The sequence below is a fragment of the Ochotona princeps genome, chromosome 1 (assembly GCF_030435755.1).
Source record: "Ochotona princeps isolate mOchPri1 chromosome 1, mOchPri1.hap1, whole genome shotgun sequence".
In the NCBI taxonomy this organism is placed as follows: Eukaryota; Metazoa; Chordata; class Mammalia; order Lagomorpha; family Ochotonidae; genus Ochotona; species Ochotona princeps.
Genome location: NC_080832.1, coordinates 45,188,200 through 45,211,294, shown reverse-complemented (window position 1 = coordinate 45,211,294; position 23,095 = coordinate 45,188,200). Strand labels below are relative to the sequence as shown.

General features: G+C 44.4%; 1 protein-coding gene across 1 annotated transcript in view; it reads left to right on the top strand.

The window, feature by feature from the left end:
- The window catches only part of DCBLD1 (discoidin, CUB and LCCL domain containing 1), an 85,549-nt gene extending 69,041 nt beyond the window's left edge, over window positions 1-16,508 (top strand). Inside the window, exons 6-14 of the mRNA XM_058654900.1 lie at window positions 2,552-2,685; window positions 5,164-5,204; window positions 8,072-8,287; window positions 8,670-8,794; window positions 9,384-9,531; window positions 12,031-12,118; window positions 12,387-12,436; window positions 13,285-13,404; window positions 15,729-16,508. Of these exons, the coding sequence (XP_058510883.1) occupies window positions 2,552-2,685; window positions 5,164-5,204; window positions 8,072-8,287; window positions 8,670-8,794; window positions 9,384-9,531; window positions 12,031-12,118; window positions 12,387-12,436; window positions 13,285-13,404; window positions 15,729-16,246 (1,440 nt within the window). The 3' untranslated portion in view covers window positions 16,247-16,508. The remainder of the gene's footprint in view (window positions 1-2,551; window positions 2,686-5,163; window positions 5,205-8,071; window positions 8,288-8,669; window positions 8,795-9,383; window positions 9,532-12,030; window positions 12,119-12,386; window positions 12,437-13,284; window positions 13,405-15,728) is intronic.
- Window positions 16,509-23,095: the final 6,587 nt, after the last annotated feature.

The window sequence follows — 23,095 nt, the reverse complement described above, 5'->3', positions numbered from 1 at the left end:
CTTTTGTGGGTTAGCCAGCTTTAGGAATATTGTATAGACATGCCATGCCGTCCGTGTGCGATGGCGTACATCGTGCAGGCATCCTCTCCAGATATGCATCGCATGCCCTTTCCTGAATGCTTACTACATTTAAATTACTTCATTATTAATTCATTTGAATTAATAAATTTTATTTAAGGCAATGTATTCACACAGGCCACTGATCTGGCTTTCATGTATTTATATTTCAGTGAGACTTAGACTTCAAGAGTAGCTAGAAAATCAAATTATAGATATAATGCTATTTAAGAGAGAATTTTTAGAAATCAAGCTTAATTAAAGAATTTTCATACCAAAAGAGTCACAATTGAAATAAGCATCAACTTCCGATGAATGGATAAAGAAGTGATTTTTTTTTCCAAAAGAAAATAGTCCTTTCCAATGCTGGCAATTTTTATTACAAGAACACGATAGCCAGATCTAGTGGCTGTTCCGTAGAGATGAATCCTATGGCCTTCATTTAATGTTATGGAACAGTATTAGCTACAAACAGTTGAATTCCACAGAAAGGAAACATATTGTTGACTTCTCTCAATATGGGCTATTATGGGGAATGAGAACGCTGGTTGACCCATAATTCTGGCAGATCTGTTGTTAACCTATGAACCCATCCTCTTACCAAGTCCACAGACTTCATGCCAGGGTAGGGTTCCTGGAAAAAAGTTATCCCATCCCCAGGTAGAATTCCAAGAGACAGGTGATCCCAGAAACAGTGGGAATGGCTGCCGAGCAGACCACAGAAGTGGTTTGCTCTTATTCTGGGGCTTAGAGAAGGAGACAGTTTATGAAAGGTATTTTGGAAGCTTTTGGAATCACAAGTGAAACTTTCAGATTGAAAACCAGATGCCGTCAGTCTGTCTTTCTCGTTGTGCAAGTGAATTGGGAAGCCAGGTCAGAAGCAGGGAAATGACCTGCAGGTACTTAGTGGAGTCAGAGACAGCCAGCGTGCAAGGCCAGATCAAGGAATTTAAACAATTAGGATCTTGTTTTTTGTGTTTTACAACTGGCTCCTGCACATGTACCCCAAGAGTTCAAACCAGTGAAACAAAAACCAATTAATGAAAAGAAATTCAGGAAAACTTAAAAATACAAGCTGCATCTTTGTTAATGAGCAGTATTTGTTTTTTCTCTTCTAATTCTTTTTCTCGCCAGAGTCAGGAAGGGCAGTATCTGCATCTATGCTTTGGCATTCTCCTACCTTTTTTGATTAGGAAAGGTTCCTCCTTTTCTGAGTAGAATAACAGCTGTTGTGCAGCTCATTTTGCCAAACATCAACTGGTTTGGAGATTCGGGAATTCTTTAATTGAGTTACCTCTTGGACCCTCCTAATGTTATAACAACACCTGGGAGAAATTTCCCATTGGAGGTGAAATAAATATCATTGTCACAAACACCAGGAGAAACTCCCCAAGTCCAGCTATTGAACCACACAATTTCATGAGCTGTGTTTCCCTTCCTTAGCATTCCCTGCTGGAAGGAAGTGGAACCCGACTCAAATTGACTAATAGTCTCCTTGGCCCCTCAGTCCTTTGCTTTCCTGCCTTTCCACCTTCCCACACAGGTCTGTGCTGGGGTACAATGGACTGGGCTACCTCCAAAGAGATGCTCCAGCTGTTGCTGCAGCTCCACTTCCTAGTGGAGCCAATTCAGTCTCAACCCCATGTGCATCAGCCAGTCGGTTGTGCCTGCTTGATCTGTCACAGAACCAGCAAGCCGCTGAAGCGTGGGATGAAATCCTGGAGGGTGGGCAGATACCCATGTGGAAACGAGATGGACACTGTACACTCTTAGACACTCATCCTTCTACGACCTGTGTTAACTTTCTAGTTCCATTTAGTTATTGTCATCATTTTAGTTATGATGCCTTATTAAGTGTCTTAATTGATAACCTCATAGCATCACCGTGTATAGTGATGCTTAACATATGTATCTGATAGAGAACGTGTTAGAAACCAGATTTATTCTCTATTTCTGCCTACCAAAGCACTGTAACATGCGGTGGCTTGAATAATAGCTGTACATTTACTGATGGGTTTGTGGGTGAGCCTTTTGGGTGGAAGTTCTCTGGCTGTTGTAGTCCAGAATCACTCCCACAGCTGCCACCACAGAGCCAGTCACCTGAGCCTAGTGAATCTCAGGTGGTTTCTTTCACATCTGTTGACAGTTGGCTGGACCACATTGTAACAATAAAGCAGGCCACATGACCTAGTCATTGAGGGAAAGGAGTACACCCATGGCCGTCATTCACTGAGGAGCCACTAGTGTAAACCACCTCACAAATGGGATGGAAAATTCCCACTCTATATTTTCACTTATTTTTGAAACTTTTGTCATACTGTGATAGTATGTGATGATTTGGTTCATTGGTACATCATGAGATATGCAATCAGAGTAAATATCTCTTCAAAATTTAACATTTCTTTATAAAGGAAATGTCCAAAATCCTATCTTCCCGCTGTGTTTGAAGTGTGTTCTTCAGCAAGCTCTGAAGGACAGTGTTGCTGTGTTCCAGACCTCCTTACTGTGCAAAGCCGCCATCCATGCAGGAATCATTGCGGATGAACTGGGGGGCCAGATCAGCGTGCTTCAGCGCAAAGGCTTAAGTCGGTATGAGGGACTCTTGGCCAACGGTGTGCTCTCAAGAGGGTAAGTACTTTGCTCTCATTTCTCAGTGGAAAATAACCATGATGATTTACCTAGTCAGCACATCATTTTGAAAAGAAAGCAGGGATATGATATCAAGGGTTTGTCGCCTGGGGAAAATATTCCTGAGTGATTAGAGCATTCTCTGCAGTCTCTATAGGGAAGATGAAGTAGCAATTAAAAACTCCTTATGAAGAGGCTTGTGTTCAGTTGTGGCAAGTTAAACCACCATTTGGGATGTCCATATTTTCAGCTTAGAGTCTTGATCCTACCCAACTTGCTGCTAATGCATCTTGGGAAGCAATAGGTGATAACTCCAGTGCTTGAACCCTGCCAAAGTTGGCTCTGTACTCTATACAGTAATTTTAACTAATTGCTGGCTTTTTGTCTTGCTAGGAGTAGGCAGAAAGTTCAGAATTATAGCAAGGTCCTTTTCCTCCTCACTGTGTAACTCTGTACTGACTTTTTGCTTTAAGCGAAGAATAGACTGCGTGTCATGCAGCTTTTTCCTCTGCTCCGGATTCCCAACTCTTCAGGGAGTGGTTGTTTTTAATCTGTGATGTACTTTGGGGAAGCCACTGCCCGTGCGGTCATTGAACTTATGTTCCCACACATGTGCAGGAAAAAACACAGAAGGAAGCATTGCCGCTGAGGAAAAGGGGTCCCAAAAGGAAATATCCTAGGGTCTTCTGGGACTCAACCCGGGTCAGGTCACTTCCTTGGTATGAAGAGCCCAGAATGGAGTCAGGAAGAGGGACTGACCTCATGCAGAGGACGATGGCTCTGGCCCTGAGAGGGGCGGCATTTCCTTCTTTGACGTCAGGTTTTTCTGGAATGCTTCAGCCCACCCGAGAAGGATCCTAATTCCTGTAATGTGGTTGAGTTTGCTCACACCAATGTATGAGGGGTTCAGAACGCTAACATCCCCAGGGTGTTTTGATTTGTCCAAGAGGATGCTTTTTAACCCATGGAGTTCACTAAGTCGTTGTACTTAGTTTAGTGGCGTGAAATGGGAACATGTGTTGCAGCTGATAAAGGAGGAAAGCCAGGCCAGGAGCTGAGGGCCTGCCTTCCCAGGATGCTCTCCTCGGGCTAACGCCACAGTTAATCAGACTTTGGTACTTCATCTCAACGACAACATGCTGAAATTTTTGTTTTGTTTGTGGTTGCAACAAGCATTATTTGGACCACACTGCAAGTACAATATCCTGGGCAGAAACTTGAGAATGGAAAAATCAGACAAAAGGGAATTTCTAAACAACTCTTAATAAAAATGTAAATATTATTCACAAGAACATACACTTTTCTTTAAGTGGCAGGAGATGTGGGCCCTCATCTCAACTTTGGGAATGTCGTGGAGTCCCATGATCTTTGTAGGTCTGGATTTTCTCCTGTTGGAATGATTTGCATCTGCATTACATGTAACACAGGGGTTCTGAGGGAACCATAATGCGCAAGAACAGGGCTTAGGAAGTGTATGCCTGAGAGTAGATAATGAATATAGAAGAGAGAAGCTCATTGAAGAGATTTACTGCCTGTTACTCCTGAAAAGAGCTTTTGATAGGCAGTTGTTTCCACTCCTATGCGTTTTGGGGTTCTCACTGGCCTTATGTTTTAGAACTCTGTCAATAATTGTATATCTATTTCAGAGTGAGACATTTAAAAGTGTCATCACCTACAAACAACTGAACACCATAGTGACATCTTCCTTATATTTCTCTGCAATATCCAATATAAATATTATGCACAAAAGTAAAATGTTGAGAATTACAAATTTTTCATTCAAAGTGTGTTTCACACCATAATATCCATGAATTAATTGCTCAAGATGTACAGTTGTTCCTGCAGTTACAGAGACACACTCCTTCCCAAGAAAGGTGGCATGATAGAAACAACACAGGATTTGGATTCAGAGAACTGAGAGCTGTGGTCACTTGTCCGCTGCATGGATTTAGAATGGTTATTTACCCTTCAAGGACCCAAGGATCCTGAGCTGTAAAATCCGGATGATGCAGATAAACACAGTGACCTTGCAGAGGTATCTCAAGGCTCACATGAGGTAGCACCTTAGAGAAGGTCCTGAGAACCCTTTGAGAGCAAGTGTCCATCAATAAGATCTAGTTAGGAGTGGGCGCTGTGGCACAAGAGGTAATGCTACCATTTGGAAGGCCTGCATCCCAGATAACAGAGCCTGGGTTCGGGTCTTGGCTCGGTTTACAATTACAGCTTTCTGTTGATGTGTGACCAGTAAAGGAGCAAGTTATGCTCACGTACCCGGGGCCCTGCTCTCAATGTGAACAATCTGGACCTGGTGCTTGGCTCCAGCGGAAGGTTGTGAGTCAGCCTTGGGAAGGGACCAGTTGATGGGAGATCTCTCTCTCTTTCCGTCTCTCTCCCTTTTTGAAATGCCTAAAAATAAATACTTAATCATAAAGACCTAGTAAAGCAACTCACTGCTCGTGTTTGTCTTTTCTCTTTCAGGGGTTCCCTGTCAGACAAGCGATTTCTGTTTACTTCCAATGGTAAGAATCATGTTTTCCATACAAATGTAGTGCTAAAATCCTTCAGTGGCAATTTATTCCTCCATGCTTCTCACGTAATACAGTTGAAACAATTTTCTTTCTCCTAAGGATTTACCATATTTTCTGCAACTTAAAAATATGCAAAATAATTTGCATTAAGCAGCAAATATTTTCCCTGATAATCTAAGGTCTCTCTGAAACTAATACAAAAAAAAAGAAAGATTTTTATTTTAAAATAAACTCCTTTATGTTAGATTTTTAGAGAAAAATTTCTCCTTTTCTTAAAGATTTATTTATTTTTATTGGAAAGGCAGATTTACAGATAAAAGACAAGACAGAGAAAAAGATCTTGCTTCAGCTGGTTCACTCCCCACATGGCTGCAACAGCTGGAGTGGAGCTGATCTGAAACCAGTAGCCAAGAGCTTCTTTTAAGTCTTCCCCACAGATGCAGGATCCCAAGCTTTGGACTATACTCTGCTGATTTCCCAGGCCATAAGCAGTGAGCAGGATCATAAGTGAAACAGCTGGAATGTGTACCAAAGCCCATACAGGATGCTGGTGTTGGGTGGGGGTAGCCAATCAGTTGAGCCAATGCACTGGCCCCGAGAAAATGGCCGGAGCTGAACCTATCTGAAGCCAGGAGCCAGGAGCTTCTTCCGGGTCTCCCATGTGAGTGCAGGATCCCAAGGCTTTGGGCCATCCCAAAGCCACAAGCTTTCCCAGGCCACAAGCGGGGAGCTGGATGGGAAATAGGGGCCACCAGGATTATAAACAGCATCCACATGAAAACACAGTGCATGCAAGGCGAGGATTTCTTTTTTTTTTTTTAAAGGTTTATTTATTTTATTACAAAGTCAGATATACACAGAGGAGGAGAGACAGAGAGGAAGATCTTCCGTCCGATGTTTCACTCCCCAAGTGAGCCGCAATGGGCCAGTGCTGCGCTCCGATCCGATGCCAGGAACCAGGAACCTCTTCCGGGTCTCCCACGCGGGTGCAGGGTCCCAATGCATTGGGCCGTCCTCCACTGCTTTCCCAGGCCACAAGCAGGGAGCTGGATGGGAAGTAGAGCTGCTGGGATTAGAACCATCGCCCATATGGGATCCCGGGGCTTTCAAGGTGAGGACTTCAGCTGCTAGGCTACACCACCAGACCCAAGGCGAGGATTTCAACTGCGAGGCTACTGCACCTGTTCTCAAGAAAATGTTTTTTAAAGTGTTATGATTTTACTGATATTTATTTTATTTTTTTAAAGATTTATTATTTTTATTGCAAAGTCAGATATAAATATAGAGGAGGAGAGGCAGAGAGAAATATCTTCGTCCGATGATTCACCCCCCAGGTGACCATAAATGGCCAGTGCTGCTCCGAACCAAAGCCAGGAGCCAGGAACCTCCTCCAGCTCTCCCACATTGGTGCAGGGTCCCAAGGCCTAGGGTCATCCTCAACTGTTTTCCCAGGCCACAAGCAGGGAGCTGGATGGGAAGCAGGGCTGCCCGGATTAAAACCAGCGCCCATATGGGATCCCGGCGCGTTCAAGGCAACGACTTTAGCTGCCAGGCCTTGGCGCCGGGCCCTGACATTTATTTTAAGTAATATTGTTGAACATAAATATATAAAATAAAGGCGTTTTATCTCTTCCTTCATGTAATGTATTCCATGTAAATATCTTTCCTTAATGTAAAGTAAAATATTTCTGGGAAGAATTATATTATTAAGTCATCTGTGTTCAAGAAGTGTGGCCTTGAATGGCTACTCTCGCATTGCCTGAACAGTTTCGGTCTATTGGGTGAACAGTAATTAACATTTGCTAATTTATGGAAGACCTAGTCCTACCTCCCTTTAAAAAAAGTCCAAGGCAGGTACGGCAACGTGTAATGACAGCATTCCACGTGGCTACTGGCTCAGGTCGCAGCTGCTCCATTTCTAATCCAGCTCCTTACTAACGGCCCAGCAAAGCAATGGAAGATGGCCCAAGTCCTTTGTGCCCCTGCCACATATGTGGGAGACCTGGAAAAGGCTCTTCCATGTCTCTCTCTTCTGGCCTCATATTGGCCCACTCTGGCTGTTGCAGTCCTTTGGGGAGTGAACCAGCAGATAGAAGATCTTTCTCTCTCTCCATAACTTTTTTTTTCAAATAAATAATTTTTTTAAAAAGAGGTAAAAGTTTTCCATTTTATGCAGAGTAGGGTTTTTCTCTAATTCAAAATTTCTTAAATGGAGAACTGGGCCTGACACGGTAGCCTAGTGACTGGAATCCTTGCCTTGCACGTGTGGGCATTCATATGGGTGCCGGTTCATGTCCTGGCTGCTCCACTTCCCTTCTAGCTCCCTGCTTGTGTCCTTGGAAAGTGGTAGTGTATGGCCCAAAGCCTTGGGACCCTGCCCCCTTGTGAGAAACCATAAAGGAGCTCCTTGGTCCTGGATTGGATCGGAGCAGCTCCAGCCATGTTGGCCACTAGGGGGACTGAAGATCTTCCTCTCTATCTCTCCTCCTCTCTGTAAATCTGACTTTCCAATAATAAATAAATAAATCTTAAAAAAAAAAAAAAGAAAAAGAAGAACTTCAGCATTCTAAACCTTTGGACATGTTGTGCTTTGCTGAAATCAGGGTGAATTTCAAGGGCCAAAAAGAAAATCTACAGTGGGCACCAAGAGGTACCACAGGGGATGTGACCTCAGTGAGGTTTGTTTAAACAAAAGCAGCCCCAGCTTCAAGACAGTGTCCTATAAATGAGTCTGAAGAAAATATGCACCACTAGAAAGCTGGTGTTTAAGCACTAGATTCCCTAGCATGCATTGACTGTTGCTAGGCTAGAGTTTCTCGATTTCTAGGCTTGTTTCCCTGCTCTTTTTTCTTTCCCAGCTTGCAGCAGATCCTTGACCTTGGAAGCTGACAGACAAATCAGAGCTTCTTCTTCTTGGCATTGGGCCAATGAGATTGGAGAACAAGTTCACTGGTCCCCTGGCCAAGCCCGACTACAGGACCAAGGCCCTTCCTGGGCCTCAGGAGACAGCAGCAGCAACCACAAACAACGAGAGTGGCTGGAGATCGACTTAGGGGAGAAAAAGAAAATAACAGGTACTTACACAGCATGGGCGAGCTGGCCAAAAACCAGTATGACTTGCAGTTGAAATGATGATTTTGATCAACCTCAGTGTCTCTCTCTTGTACCTCCAAGTACTTTATGTCTTTAAAAAAATAAAAAATCTTCACACTACACAGTTGTAAATATGGATGCATACATTAGAAAATTGGTACATCAGTGGTAAAATGCTTTCATGGTATCTTGTTTGTGGGAAAAGCCTCATCTGAGAATAGGTTTCTAAATGCAGCCAGTAAAAGTTAGCCTGCGTAGCAATTTGAGATTTCAAAAAAAGAAAACAAGAAGCAGCTTGCAATTAGAATATGTTTATAGCTCGCATGTTTTCACAACTAGCTGATAATGATGTCTTTTTCAAAGGAATTTGGACCACGGGATCCACACAGTCAAATTTTAACTTTTATGTGAAGAGTTTTGTGATAAACTTCAAAAACAACAACTCAAAGTGGAGGACCTATAAAGGAATAGTGAATAATGAGGAAAAGGTAAGGAGGAAGAAAGAGACCAGAGCGAGAGTCGCTGTTGGCCTTTCTTTAAATATCTCACCAAGACAAGACAGGGATGGCATTCCTTGGGCACAGAAGAGTAATGGGTGTGTCAGGCACCACGGGAGACCTTTGGGCTTTCCTTCTCTTCTCCTACAGACTGAGGTCCTTGGCTCCGACCAGGGAAGCAGACGTAATTTGAGGTGGTTGCTTGCATAGGAAATTGGCTGTGGGTATAGCTGTAAGAGGCAGTGAGAATTAAGCAAAGAATGGCAAACGCGAGAGCTGAGGACCTGAACTTGAAGGTTGCTGCAGTGGCATTGTGCTGCTAGAGAGACTGCAAGATCAAGTAATTCAACAGGGCAATTTTAGCTTCTGGATCTAAAATGAAATTTAAAGCAGAAAATAGATTGATAGTATTAACTTAGTTAAATAATGGCCTCTGTTTGCAAAATCTTGTACCTACAATATCAAAACTATCTTTAAAACATAACAGAATTCTTGCATTGGTTTCATCTAATCAATGTGAGTAGACTGGAAAAGACTGACACTGTAACAATCTTCAGCTGAAACTAACTTCTTTGTGCAGGTGTTTCAGGGTAACTCTAACTTCCGGGACCCTGTGAGGAACAATTTTATCCCTCCCATCGTGGCCAGATATGTGCGGGTTGTCCCTCAGACATGGCACAAGAGGATAGCCTTGAAAGTGGAACTCATTGGTTGCCAGATTGCACAAGGTAGGATTCAGGGTGGCACAAGGAGCTGCTTGCTTCTGGCTGTCTCCTCCTTCATCTCCTTATTAATGATACAACTTTCCCAGTATTCCTTCTCTGCCAGGAAATGACTCACTGGTGTGGCATAGAACAAGCCCAAACACTGGTGTTGCCACTCAGGGATGCAACAACCCCAAAGCCCCTCCCTTCCAGAGAATTACCCACAAGCAGAGAGGTTACTGTTTTGTGGTTTTGTTAGGGGTGTAGCTGGCACTCCATCCGATATAGCAGTTACTTCACCATAATTTATTTTTCTATGTTGTAAAAATACTGGAAGAAATAATTCAGAAATATTTCTACACACATGAAATAATATATTTCCACAACTTTCCATTGAAAGATTGAAAATAAAAAGATTAGGAATTGGGCCCAGGGTGGTAGCCGAGGATCACATATGGATGCAAGCTCGCATCTTGGCTGCTCCACTTCCCTTACAGCTCCCTGCTTGTGGCCTGGGAAAGCAGTTGAAGACGGCCCAAAGCTTTGGGACCCTGCACCCGCATGGGAAATCCAGAAGAAGCTCCTGGCTCCTGGCTTTGATTGGCTCAGTTCCAGCCGTGCCAGCTACTTGGGGAGTGCACCAGCAGAAGAAAGATCTTTCTGTCTGTCTCTCCTTCACTCTGTAAATCTGACTTTCCAATAAAAATAAATAAATCTTTAAAACATTAGGAATAAACTTACATGCCCTTTAAATGCTTGGTAAATATCTAAAGGAAAAATAAACTAATAGTATACCCATGTAATAGATATAATGCAGCCATAGAAAAGCAATGTGTTGTAACACACAAAAAAGAAAACTTAAAGAAATGAAAAAGAATTGAGCAGTCTGTGTAACAGGCTACCAAGTGTGTGAAAGGCGGGACTGGAGAGTGAATGCTTTTGCGAGTGTCTCTAGAAGAAAGTCAGGAACCACAGCATGCAGAAATAGGAGAGAGAGCTTGCATTCCATACTGTCTTTGAACTTTTGAACATGTGAGTGCGTAATCTATTCAAATGAAAAAGCATTGGAAGTACATTAATTTTTCTAGGTTATAAAATAATTTACATATGAATGTTTAACTATATAAGAAAAACATAGATAAGAAAACTTAAGACACAAATCAAATAGCATTATGTATAATACCACATTCCCCTGTAGCCAGTCTCACTGTATTTCAAAAAATGGTAGCACACTATACAGAAGAGTATTTCTAAAAAGTTCATGAAAAATGAGTGCATATTTTGAAAAAAAAACTATATATGAATTTGAAATTCTTTGCACGAAAATAAACATTTCTTAGTTCCATACTTCCATGAACTTATTTTTAAAGATTTATTTAATTTTATTGGGCAGTGAGATTTACAGAGTGAAGGAGAGACAAAGAGAAAGATCTTCTATCCGCTGATTCACTCCCCAAGTGGCCACAACGGCTGGAGCTGAGCCGATTCAAAGCTGGGAACCAGAAACCTCTTCTAGGTCTCTGGTGCAGGGTGCCAAGGCTTCGGACTGTCCTTGACTGCTTTCCCAGGCCACGGGCAGAGAGCTGGATGGGAAGTGGAGCAGCTGGGACATGAACTGGCATGTGCAAGGCGAAGATGCAGCCACTGGGCCGCCATGCCAGGCTCTTTGTGAACTTTTGAGGCAACTTCTTGTTGTTTTGTGGATATATTACTCCTTTTACATTGTACTGGGGGTACTTTCAATGTTATTGTACATTTGAAAAATACAATTGTTCATATCTTTATAGTTTTTTTCACACAAATACATAATTTTTCAGTTAAGCATTCCTCTACTTTTTGATGTGTAAGTTAAATTTTCCTCCAGTTTTTGCTCATAAATCATACCTGTTTTTTACATGAAATTTGTTCCCATCTGTGTTCCCTTTCCTTCTCTTCACAAACTCAGCTTCCCGTTCCTGAACATCCCTTTAGTGTCTTCCCTGAGATGGCAGAATAGAGGGTGAGGAGCCTCCTGCAGCTACAGTTCAAGCGATCTCTTGTTAACTAGGAAGAGTTGTAGGGAAACCCTGAATGCACTTTCTTGAGATGGTCAGGCTGCGTTTCCTCCCAGAGCACAGCTCCCACGTCGCCCTGGGACACCCCAGGCCTAAGCAGTGCAGGTCCTCAGCATCTGCCCTCGGGGAAAGCTGGCTGTTTGTTCCAACTAGCAAGTCCTCCACAAACCCAAATCATTTACACAAGTTGCTCCTGTCTGGGCGGGCCTGATTTCAGCCATTCCTCTGGATTCCGAGTTTTGAACTCTGCTGTGGGTCCAGGACCCAGGTTCAGAGTAAGTGGAAATCCCTGAGCTTGTTTGGAGACTGTCTTTCGCTCACTTGTTGCTCTCGGCAAATGCCTAGCATGTAGTCACTTCCCCTATATACTAGACACTTACAGACTACCGAAGCCAACGTTGAGTTTTCAGATTCTGCCGATTGGTGACTGTTGTTTCCGTGATAACGTGGTGGCTTCCGTCTCCTCCAGGGGGGACCGTCGCCACTGTCGCTGTCCCATTGGTGCTGCTAGTGGTCCTGCTATTTACAGGATTGGGAGTCTTTGCAGCCTTCAGAAAGTAGGTGACATATATTTTACTCATTTCTTCTCTGATTATGTAAATATCATAAAACCAAAATTTCTCTCTTCAGATATTCATGCAAAGAAAAGCAGCATAGATGTCTTTGAAGTAAAAACTTCTATTTTGAAAAGAAGCTTTGTAGAAGTAGCAGTGATCATGTATTACTTTATAAGCGTTTTGTCCTTTTCAGACAGATAATAAAGCACCGTCACAGAAGCATCCAGTTGGCTTCTAACTATTCATTCTGGACTTTTTCTCTTGATAGGAGGAAGAAGAAAGGAAATCCGTATGGAGCAACTGAAGCTCAGAAACCAGGTTGGTTGGAAACTCCAACTCCAGTTTTATCCCGTGCTTGAGATCTGCTGGCTGGAAGCATGCGCATGCCTGCGGCACACTCACATGCTTAAAGAAAACCCAAGACTTTACAGTAGCAAGACTACAAGAAAGTATTGATTGTATCCTGTCTCCTTATTTTCATTCAGGATTTTCCTGGCCAGCCTACTTCTGTTTAGACAAATCCTGACTGTTTATTAAGATTCCTTAGTTTTAGCTTGTTTTGTTTCTTTTGAATACTGCAGGTTAGGCCACTCTACTGTCCGTCGTAAGTCACAAGCCCCACCAGTGAGTTCAATGTAGTCTAATGCTCTCAGGCGTTCCCTGTATTTCCCACAGCAGGGAAGTGAAGAAAAGACTAAGCAGGGCTTACATGCTGATTTCATAGAAGCCACAGGATACGGGTTTCCAAACACTAAGTTAGCAGAACCCTAGCCACAGTTCAGTGGGCCAGAACCCCTGCGAAAACTCAGGGATGCTTGGAAGTCTGCCTGTGAAATGTCTAAACGTCATGGATGTGGTCCTCTCTGGCTCCTGACTGCATGGAGAGCCATGCCCAGATAGCCTCACAAAGAAGTAATCGGCGACCTGGCAGATGCACAAGTATGTTCTGAAGGAACACGGGGAAGCATGATCGGGTCGTGCTGATGGTTGCCGTTCACGGCCTCAGCTTGCTGTGCTCTGCAGACACACCCGAGCGCTTTGACTACTCGCTCATCGCCATCAGCCACCAAGGCACAAGCTGACTGTGATTTATCCAGGGACACATCATAGACTGCGTATATTACCTTTATCATGTATCAGTTTGTTTCGTGTTGTCTCTATTCCAGGCTGTTGGAAGCAGATTAAGTATCCCTTTGCCAGACATCAGTCAACTGAATTTACCATCAGCTATGACAATGAGAAGGAGTTGACGCAAAAGTTAGATCTCATCACAAGTGACATGGCAGGTGAGGTCACACCTCTGAAATGTCAGACATGTCTTCCATTTTTCTTACTCTCTGCTTTAGATATTTCTTAAAAGGTCCATTCAACAACCCCTTGACACCTGCAGGGGACATAAGACATCCAGGTGATGACGCTGAAGTACAACTAACATATTAAAGCCCTGAAGCTACTGTTAGCAAAGTTTTGATGGAGGCATAGTGGAAAGGACTAGAAAGATGATTAAATACAGCCACTGCCCTTGGGAAAGAAGGGAGGAAATGAGGGCAGTCTCCCAGTATTAGAATGGCATTTGTGTCCCTAACAAGCCATCACTGACTTGTGAGATTCCCAAACTAGCTGTAGGGGACAATTTGTCTGTTTGCTTTTTTTTTTTTTTTTATTCCCAAATCTTCATGGAAGAATACTTGTGCAAAATAAAATATCAATAATTGAAAGTGAAATTTTAAAAAATGACATATAAGACACAAAGCTCTACTTTTATAGAAGTATTGTCTGAACTTGCTCCAAGTTTCCAAACGCTTGGCCTGTGTTTCCGTACACTATTCTTTAGGGAGCAGTCCCAAACAGTTCTCAGGTGTGTGGGCATCCATGGTCCTCACTGTGCATAGCTCTGCTGTGACTGCCCATGCCACACTCCGAATGCCACGCTCCTGCAGCTTAGATGTCTGACACTGGGGCCACATTACACATGCAGGCTGTAGTTTCCACATTCCCAAGGTCTGTAACTAGAATAGGAGCTACAAAGCTAGACCATGTGTGTACCCATCAGAATCTGAGAGGTGCTTGAGCCACCTGACGGACAAGGAGAGCATCTCCCCAGCCAAAATCTATCTTTCTGTTCCATGGAAATAAAGTGAGGGAGGAACCTCTTTCTTTTTCTCTGTCCTCATTTCACATTTAACTCCCAGCCTCTCCACCTTCCTTTCTGACTGATATCCCTCGGACTCCTTAAACATGCAAGGTGTCAGCGTCTATCTTGCCCTACCATCTGCACTCTTTCCCCTAACCATTGTCACCTGTTTTCAGAGCTTCTAGAAGAATCTTTTCTTGCATGGCTGTCCACACTACTTCTCACACCCAGACTATCCTCCTAGTGCCCAGTCCATATTCCTAAGCAGCCTGCTGGAGTGTCACCAGTATTCCTCTGTATGTCCAAAGTCACCCACTGTTCCGAGCCTTTGCAGTCCAGGTTCTGTGTGTGTTTGTCCTGGGTGACTTCCTGGTCCAGCAGGTGAAACCTCTGGGAAGGATCCCAGCCACTTCCTTCCTCGTACCCTACCTGTCATTAACAGCACATTTTTGTTCCCAAAAGGTGCCCTCTCCCCTTCCCTAGTTTGTCATCTCTCCTTTTTCTTTTTTGCCTCTTACTTTTTTATTTTTCCTTCTTCAGTTTGCCACCAGCATTTCTGCCCACTCTGCCTGTCTGTAGATTTCTGAAGAAATAAACCAAACTTCCTAGCAAGGGACTCACCGCCTCCATGACCTAAGAGATGGCTGGTTAACAGCACATACTTGAGGCTTGTGTCCATTCCTGGCTCCCTGGGCTGCCAACTCTGTGACCTAGGAGGAAGTACTTAATCTTCTGCCTTGGTTTCCCAGTTGTAAAAGGAAGTAATAATCCTGGCCTCATAAGACTTTAAGAATAACTTACTGCAGGGCACTTTAAACAGCTCACAAAATGGAATTAAAGGAAAAGTATATTTTGGTGCAAAAGTTTTGAAACTCATGCATATGAAAACTCTGAAATATCCATGGGAAATGTATACTATGAAAACACTGCACAAATTTGAAAAATCCTATAACAAAGTCAACTTATCTTTTGATTCCACTTTCCACGAACATTTTGAAGACCCCTCGTATCTTACTGTGTTAGATTAGTTCCTGGTGGAAAGAAAGGAATGGAAAAATGTGAGTGCATTCATTATCCAGCCCATGGTCATGGGGCCCTGACACAAGTTGATATTTCTGTCTCACTAAACAAACTACCCAGCATCCTGGAGTTCTTAGCCACAACAAGCTCTGTTTTCATGGCTGTACTTGACTTGGTTTCCTCAGTGTTACATCCACCTCCAAAATTTAGCATCTCAAGGCCAAGTTTAAAAGCCACTGAAGAATGCCCCCTACTCCAGGGTTAAGCACAATCTTTCCCTTCTGCTTATCTAAATCCTGCGTGGGTGGCAGCTGGGTTTAGGACATGCTAGGCCTGCGTGGAGGGTTGTTGGTTCACTGCCCCTTCAGCTTGAACCCTCTGCAAACAGCAGGCTTGTCGGTGCATTTCCTAGCTCCGTGATGCACGAATGATGCATATTCTCCTCTGCGATTTCAGATTACCAACAGCCGCTCATGATTGGCACCGGAACAGTCACTAGGAAAGGCTCCACCTTCCGGCCCATGGACACCGAGGCTGACAAGACAGGGGAAAGCCCTGAAACTGGGAGCCACTACGATTGCCCTCCTCGTCCTGGCGGGCACGAGTATGCACTGCCCTTGACGCACACGGAGCCCGAGTACGCCACGCCCATCGTGGAAAGGCACCTGCTACGGGCTCACACCTTCTCTGCACAGAGCGGATACCATGTCCCGGGATCCGGGCAGGCTCACAAACATTCCCTCTCTTCTGGTGAATTTTCCCCCAGCGCTACGACCCGAGACTATCACAAGCCCCAGAGCCCCACGCCGGCAGACCAGGGCTATGACAAGCCCAAAGCCAATAGCGTCTTGGCCTCACATAGCAGAGACCCAGATGCTCAGGAGCCGCGGATGAATCTGGGAGTGAATGATGGTTATGCAGCTCCCAGAGACTGCCTCCAAGCCCTCCAGGACGCTGCTCCACCTGCTGTTTAGTGAACACAATGTGAACCTACTGTTGGCCCTCAGTGGCCGTCTGTGAGCTCCTGGAAGAAGAGGCACTGCTGTCCAGGGTGTGTGTGTGTGTGTGTGTGTGTGCGCGCGCGCGCAGAAAGAGTGAATGAGCGTGCCAATTCATAGGATCCTGGAGAGGACCTCTCCAACTGTTTACAAAATTGTGCAGCTGATACTGTCCTGACACAGAGGGCAAGAATCTGTTGAGTTGTGTTGGACTGGAAGAATGAAAATTTTAAACTGGCATTGTCAATCTCTAACTGTGATACTGAGCTGCTTTGCTGTAAGACGTGCAATCTATGGAGTTGTACTGAACCAGAAATGAGAAAGGTAACTTACATTTGCTTTATTGAACCATAGTCCTCCCCAAAGGTGAAGTAAGAACATGCAGCTGTTGCAGCCTGCCACTGTGCACATAGCATGCTTTGATATCCAGTGCCCTACTAGCAGGTGAAGGTTTGTTTCCACTTAATCCTGTTATTATTGTGGCTCATTTCCTTTCCTTTGATAACTAGAACTGAAAGCATTTTCAACATTCTTCTCCAAGAAATTTACTTAAAGAATGAGAAGCACGCCAGGGTGGTGGTTTGTTTAGCTGTTATCATTCTAGACTAAAACAAATTCCACCTCTGTAGCTGCCAGTGTGTTCAGACCCCATTAAGTGGCAGGCGGGGTAACCATCTGGCCACAGCCTGTGGGACATCCGCTGCGCTGGGCCTGGGGCCAGGCTTCACTGGGGAACGTGCTTTCTCCTCTTTTGGCTTCTGCCTTACCTCTGGCCCCCCTAAACACGATGCACCTTGCATATGCAAATTCGCATCTTCAAATTAACTGCCTGCCAGTCTATGCTGGGACTTCCACAGGTAACCCAAACTGTTCTCTCAACAAATTGAAACAAATGAAGGTGGCAATGCCAAATGCTTCTGTATCTCAGATAAAAAACATTGCTGAGGTCAGACTCATCATGACTTTCTTCCAAAATAGAACATGTTAGTGACTTCCAAGGTCCTCTGGAAAACAAAATGTTTAGTGGAAATGGGTCCTTAGGAAAGCAGCTAAGGCTCAGTCTCAATTGAGATATTTTTTTTCTGCTGCTGAGAGAGTTAGGAATTAGACCGGTTTTGTAAAACAAAATGTTCCCCCAAGCATTTGTCTAAATCCAGAATCGCCCAGGACTCAGCTGTACCTCATGAACGTGGCTTCTGAATCTGTTCTGTGAAATAACTAGGGGAGGGGAGGGCATGGAGGTGGTTAACCTCTTTTGCCAAAGAGGAAAGTATGTATTTGTTTTCTAGAAAATATGGACCAAAAAATCCTTTCCCTAAAAAAAAAATCTTTTATAACACTGCTGTTATGATGGTCACTTTCTATGAGATGTATCTGTAGTGTACTGTTAAATAAGGAAGGTGCTGGAAGACAGACTACATCTGTCATTGTGGAGGATAAACCGTTTACTTTGTGCAGTTTACATGATTTTACATGCATACTAATGGTAATAAATCTGCCCAAAGTGCCCCTGGCTGTGTGTGGTGCCCTACTTGCTGAGCTGTGGAAGGCACTCAAAGTTCAGGCTTAATAAAAGGCTGGTGGGACAAGGGCCAGACAGCAAGAAGGCTCCAGTACCCAGGCCCTTCATGTAAGCAAGAAGTCAGGATTGAGTCACGAAAGTGGGGAGCAACCAGCAGCAAGTGTCTTACTCAAAAACAAAGCTATACATTCCACAGAGCGGAGCCTACTTGAAAGGCAGAGGTCCCATTTAACATTGAAAAGGGGAGATTCATTCTAATAAATAAGTGGGGGGGGGGTTGGATATTTATTTTTTTTCCAGAGAAATGGGTAGAAATTTCTCAATCTAGCTACTGCCTCTCTCGGCTCCCTGTATGGTGGCTGATGGATGTGTCACTTAGCAAGGTAATGTATTACAATGAGCCTAAAATGAAATGTATCAGTCTAGCTCAGCTTGGGACTCCAAACTGCTATGAGCCTGGTCCAGGCAGGAATCTGTTTATCTTCAAAGCAATGGGAACCAAACACATACCCTGTGGGTCCTGAGATAACTGGAACTCTTCCCAGGTCATTCAGCTATCTGAAGACAGTGAAAAGAGCCTGGGGTTGGAGTTAGCTCATGGTTCCAGACTCCGATGTGGTAAAAAAAAAAATGGGAGAGAAATCCTTGATTAGTTATGCTTGGATGCTTGGTAGCAAGGTATCTGTGTCTAGGCCATGTGTGTGAGGGGCTGTAGAATGAATTTTGTGCAGATGAATGAAGGAAGAAGTGTAGAAGCAAGCCTTGGAAATAGATCAGCAGGCTTGCTGGACACCATGTTAGGTGGGTCCCAGGCCTCTGCTAGGAACAGCTTAGGGGGATCTCCCTTGCCCTGTGCCAGAGGGTCTGTGAGGTCTAGCAACGCGATACAGGGCAAATCCTGAGAGGACGTTCATGCATTCTGTGCCTGAAAAGCCCTCTGCCCAGCAGTTTCGCAGAAGAGAGCTGGAAAAAGGAAAATGGTAAGTTTGTGGCTCTAAAAACCCCAGCGTGAATTCAGACTGGATGCCCAGTACTTTCTGAGATGCCCACCTGATCTATCAGGTGTATTCTTTTCACTGAACTCGGTCGGCATGCACTTGTCTCCCAGCAGACAGTTGTGTCTTCTCGTGTGAGGCCGAGGTTCTCTGACACAGGCACCTCCGACAGCAAAAGCAGCAACGCACACAGGTACCATGTTGGCCTCACTATGCCGTTTTGGGTTTTCTGTGGGTTTGTTTTCAATTTTTAGTTAAAACGGAGTTGAGAGAGACAGAAACAAAGGATTTCATTTACCAACTCACTCCCCAAACAGCCACAACGACCAAAGGCAATCCAGGCCCCTGGAATTACATCAGAGTCTCCCACACAGGTGGCCAGAGCCTGGAGTCCTTGAATCATTCTCTACTGCCTTCCCAGGCACATTAGCAGGGACTGGAACCAGTGCTCTGATGTGGGATGCCAGCATTGCAGGCATCAGTTTAAGCTGCTGCGCCCCAGCACTAGCCCCTGCAACATGGTGATTTAAAAGACTGTCACCTGGGGCCCGGCGCAATAGCGTAGTGGTTAAAGTCCTCACCTTGCACACGTTGGGATCCCATGTGTTCGCCAGTTCTAATCCCGGTGTCCCTGCTTCCCATTCAGCTCCCTGCTTGTGGCCTGGGGAAGCAGTCTAGGACAGCCCAAAGCTTTGGGACCCTGCACCCGTGTGGGAGACCAGGAAGAGCTCCTGGCTCCTGGATTTGGATCAGCTCAGCTCCAGCAAGGGGCTGCTTGGGGAGTGAACCATTGGAAGTAAGATCTTCCTCTCTGTATATCCATCTTTCCAATAAAAAAATAAGTAAATCTTTAAAAAAAAAGACTGTCAGCCAGCACCATCCAGTAGAACTTCTGCAACAACAGAAAAAATATTCTCTGAATTCACTCATTGTTGCAACTGGTAAGCCACATGTAGCTATGAACACTTGAAATGAGGCTAGAGAGACTGTGGAGTAAGTTTTTAATTTGATTTTATTTTGATCTGTAAATGTAAACCATCACGTGAGGCTGGTAGGTGCTGAACTGGATAGATCTAGTCTGTGACGTGTATTTCCTGAGGCCCTCACCCCCCTGACGTTTTGCAATTCTACCTGCTCATTCCTTGCCACCTAGGCTTCCTTCTGGCTTTAATTTGACATCGCCAGAAACACTCGCAGCTGAAACCACTGTGCTTGCAATTTTCTCCAAATATCTGTTTCGTTTTTTGCCTCCCTGAAGTTTATACTCAAATGTAACCTCTAGGAAGCCTTCCCTCTTTGGCCCGAAAATTGCAACCTTCTCACATTATAGATTTTCCATCTTTCTACCTGCTTTCATCACTAATATAAGACTCATTTTTATTTATTTGCTTACTGTCTTTCACAAGACTACATCCCATGAGGGAATGGATTTCTATTATTTTGTAAAATTTTATCTTTTAAATTTTTTTGTTTGTATTTTTTTAAAGAAGGTTTATTTGAAAGGCATATTTTCACAAAGAGAGACAGACAGGTTTTCCATCTTATCTACTGATTCAGTCCCTAAGTGGCTGAACCAACTGAGCTGATCAGAAGCCAAGAGCCCGGAAATTCCTTCTGGTCTCCCACACGGGTGCAGGGACCCAAGGACTTGAGCCCTCCTTTGCTGTTTTCCCAGGTCGTAATCAGGGAGCTGGATCAAAAGCGAAGCATCTGGACTCCAACTGGCACCTAGATGGGATGTGAACACTGTGGCAGAGGTTCGACCATATGCCACTGTGCTGGGATCTCTGTTACTTATTTGTTTATTTATTCATTTATGCTCACATATTTCCAGCTGGAACATTTTAAAAGTAAACACTGAAACAGTGTATGAAGACCAAGCCTGTGGTGGGTTTGGCTAGGCTAGCCCGAAGCACCCTTCAGCTCACGTGAGTGATGGGAAGAGGGCAGAATTGCCCAGGTTGCTTCATCCACCAGTGTGTGCAGTGGCTAGTACAGGTGACAGATCAAACCTGACCCTGCACTGGTTGGTGCACATAGGAGTCAAGTGTGATGTCAACCCTGGAGAGGTTTCTTAGGAGACTCCCCAACTACATCACTGAATTCAGATCCTAACCACATAGAAAGTCACAAGATATGTGGCCTGACCTTGGAGTGCATGTATCAAGACTGAGCCTCTTGGTTGCTGTTACCTGTGCAGTTGACAGCATGCCCAGGTGCACAGCGGGGATATGACAGCCAGCTCATCTAAGCCAGCAGAGGATGTCAAGTGTTGTGTCGGAAGATGTAGAGCAGAACAGGTTGAGCAATTCTGCTGGTCAAGCTTTGCAGCAAGTGTCTGGGTTACAGATGCACTAAGGTAGACTTGGTCATCCAGTACAACCCTGGTGCAATGAAGCTGACAATATTTGCGAATTATGAAAACCACTCAAGTGACACCCTTGGCACCTTCTCCCCACAGTGGGGTCTCTAAGGCATCATCAAATGACTGCTTTCCACCCCCAGGTGTGGATATGGTTTTACAGCAAGGAGTGGCCCCCTCCCCTCTCCTGCCCCCAGCAGACCAGGAGAATAAAAAGAATAAACAAACATTTGTTGTACCCACCTTCCCCCATACCTGAAACTCTTCACCCTAATCAGAGGCTCACATGGCCATGCACCGCTCCCAACTATGTAAACAAAAGTAGAATTAAAAAAAATTAAAAATTGTTTGCTTAAAAACTGATCGGAGACATGGACCAGCACAGTGGCATAGCAGGAAAAACCACTGTCTGCAATGCTAGCCTCCCATGTGGGCACCAGTTTGAGTCCTGGTTGCTTGATTTCTGATAGTTTCCTGATAATGTGCCTGAAAAGCAGTGGCAGATGGCCCAAGTGCTTGGGCCCTTGCACCCGTGTGGGAGACCCAGAAGATACTCCGGATTCCTGGCTTAAGATTGGAGCATTGTGGCCACTTGGGAAGTACATCAGCGTAGGAAGTTCACTCTCTTTCTTGCTGTAACTCTACCTTTCACAATTAAAAAAAAAATGATCAGGGGGCTGGCATTGTGGCACATTATGTTACACTGCTGTCGGTGAGACTGACATTAGCATCTCATTTGAACACCAATCTGAATCCTGGCTGATCTGCCCTGCCACCCAGAGGGGAGACATGGCTGGAGTTCCTGGCTCCTGGCTTAACTGACCCAGCCATTCTTGCAGCCACCGGGTAGTGAGCCAAAGCTGAGATTCTCTCTCTCTCCCAATGATGTCTTCTTGAGAAATAAAATCTTTTTAAGAAATGATCAGAAGGTCTTGAGGCGCTATCCTGTTTGAAGATTCTAGTGAAACTTGTACGTGACAGCTTTGTTCTCCGTGTGTGTTAATGTTTGATCTGAGCCCTCCCCAGCAGGACTCATTTCCTCTTCCGTAGCAGTTTGACATTCACGTCTGCGAGGTACCCAAGGTAGAGTTGCCAAATACAATATAGGAACCTAACCAGACTCCAATTTCAGAAGAGCAACAGATACATTTTGGTATATGTCATGCAGCTTTTGAGATATACTCAAAATTACTCATGCCTTGTATTTCTGGTTACTAAATTTGACAACCCTTACACCAGTGCCATTGCCAGCTCTACCCTGCTTTATAATTTGGGGATCTATAGTTTCTAGACCCTCCCTTGTATTGAAACTATAGACTCAAATGTTTGAGGCACAAGTCCAGGAATTTCATTTTTTAGGGGAGACTTGTGTTTCCATGAAGGGCCCAGTCATTTTTCATCCTTCTTTCTTACTGGGCAGATTTTTTATTTTGCTGTTCACGCTTTCACTGTTGCAACTTCCTGCCATGCTCATCCAAGATCTTGCCTCCTCTCCCTTCACAGAGGCTGAATTCCGAGCAGCTAAGTAACTGAACCCTGATAGCAGAGCATCAGCTCACTCGGTACCTGTCTCTCTGCTTCTCCATTTCTCCTTTGATTCTGATGTTTGTTTACTTCTTGTGAGATTAGTAGGGGCTTTTAAAGACCTCTTGTTTTATCTGGCATTCTAAGACTTGGCAGCTAGAAGTTTTTCATCTTATCCACACATAATCTTTCTAGATAAAAAGGTACAGATAGGGCCCTGTGTGATAGCCTTGTGGCTAAATCCTTACCTTGCATTGGCTGGGATCTCACATTGCTGCTGGTTCGTGTCCCATATGCTCCACTCCCCATCCAGCTCCCTGCTTGTGGCCTTGGACGGCAGTACAGGATAACCCAAAACCTTGGGATCCTGCACCCGTGAGGGAGACCTGAAAGAAGCTCCTGACTTCTGATCAGCTCGGATC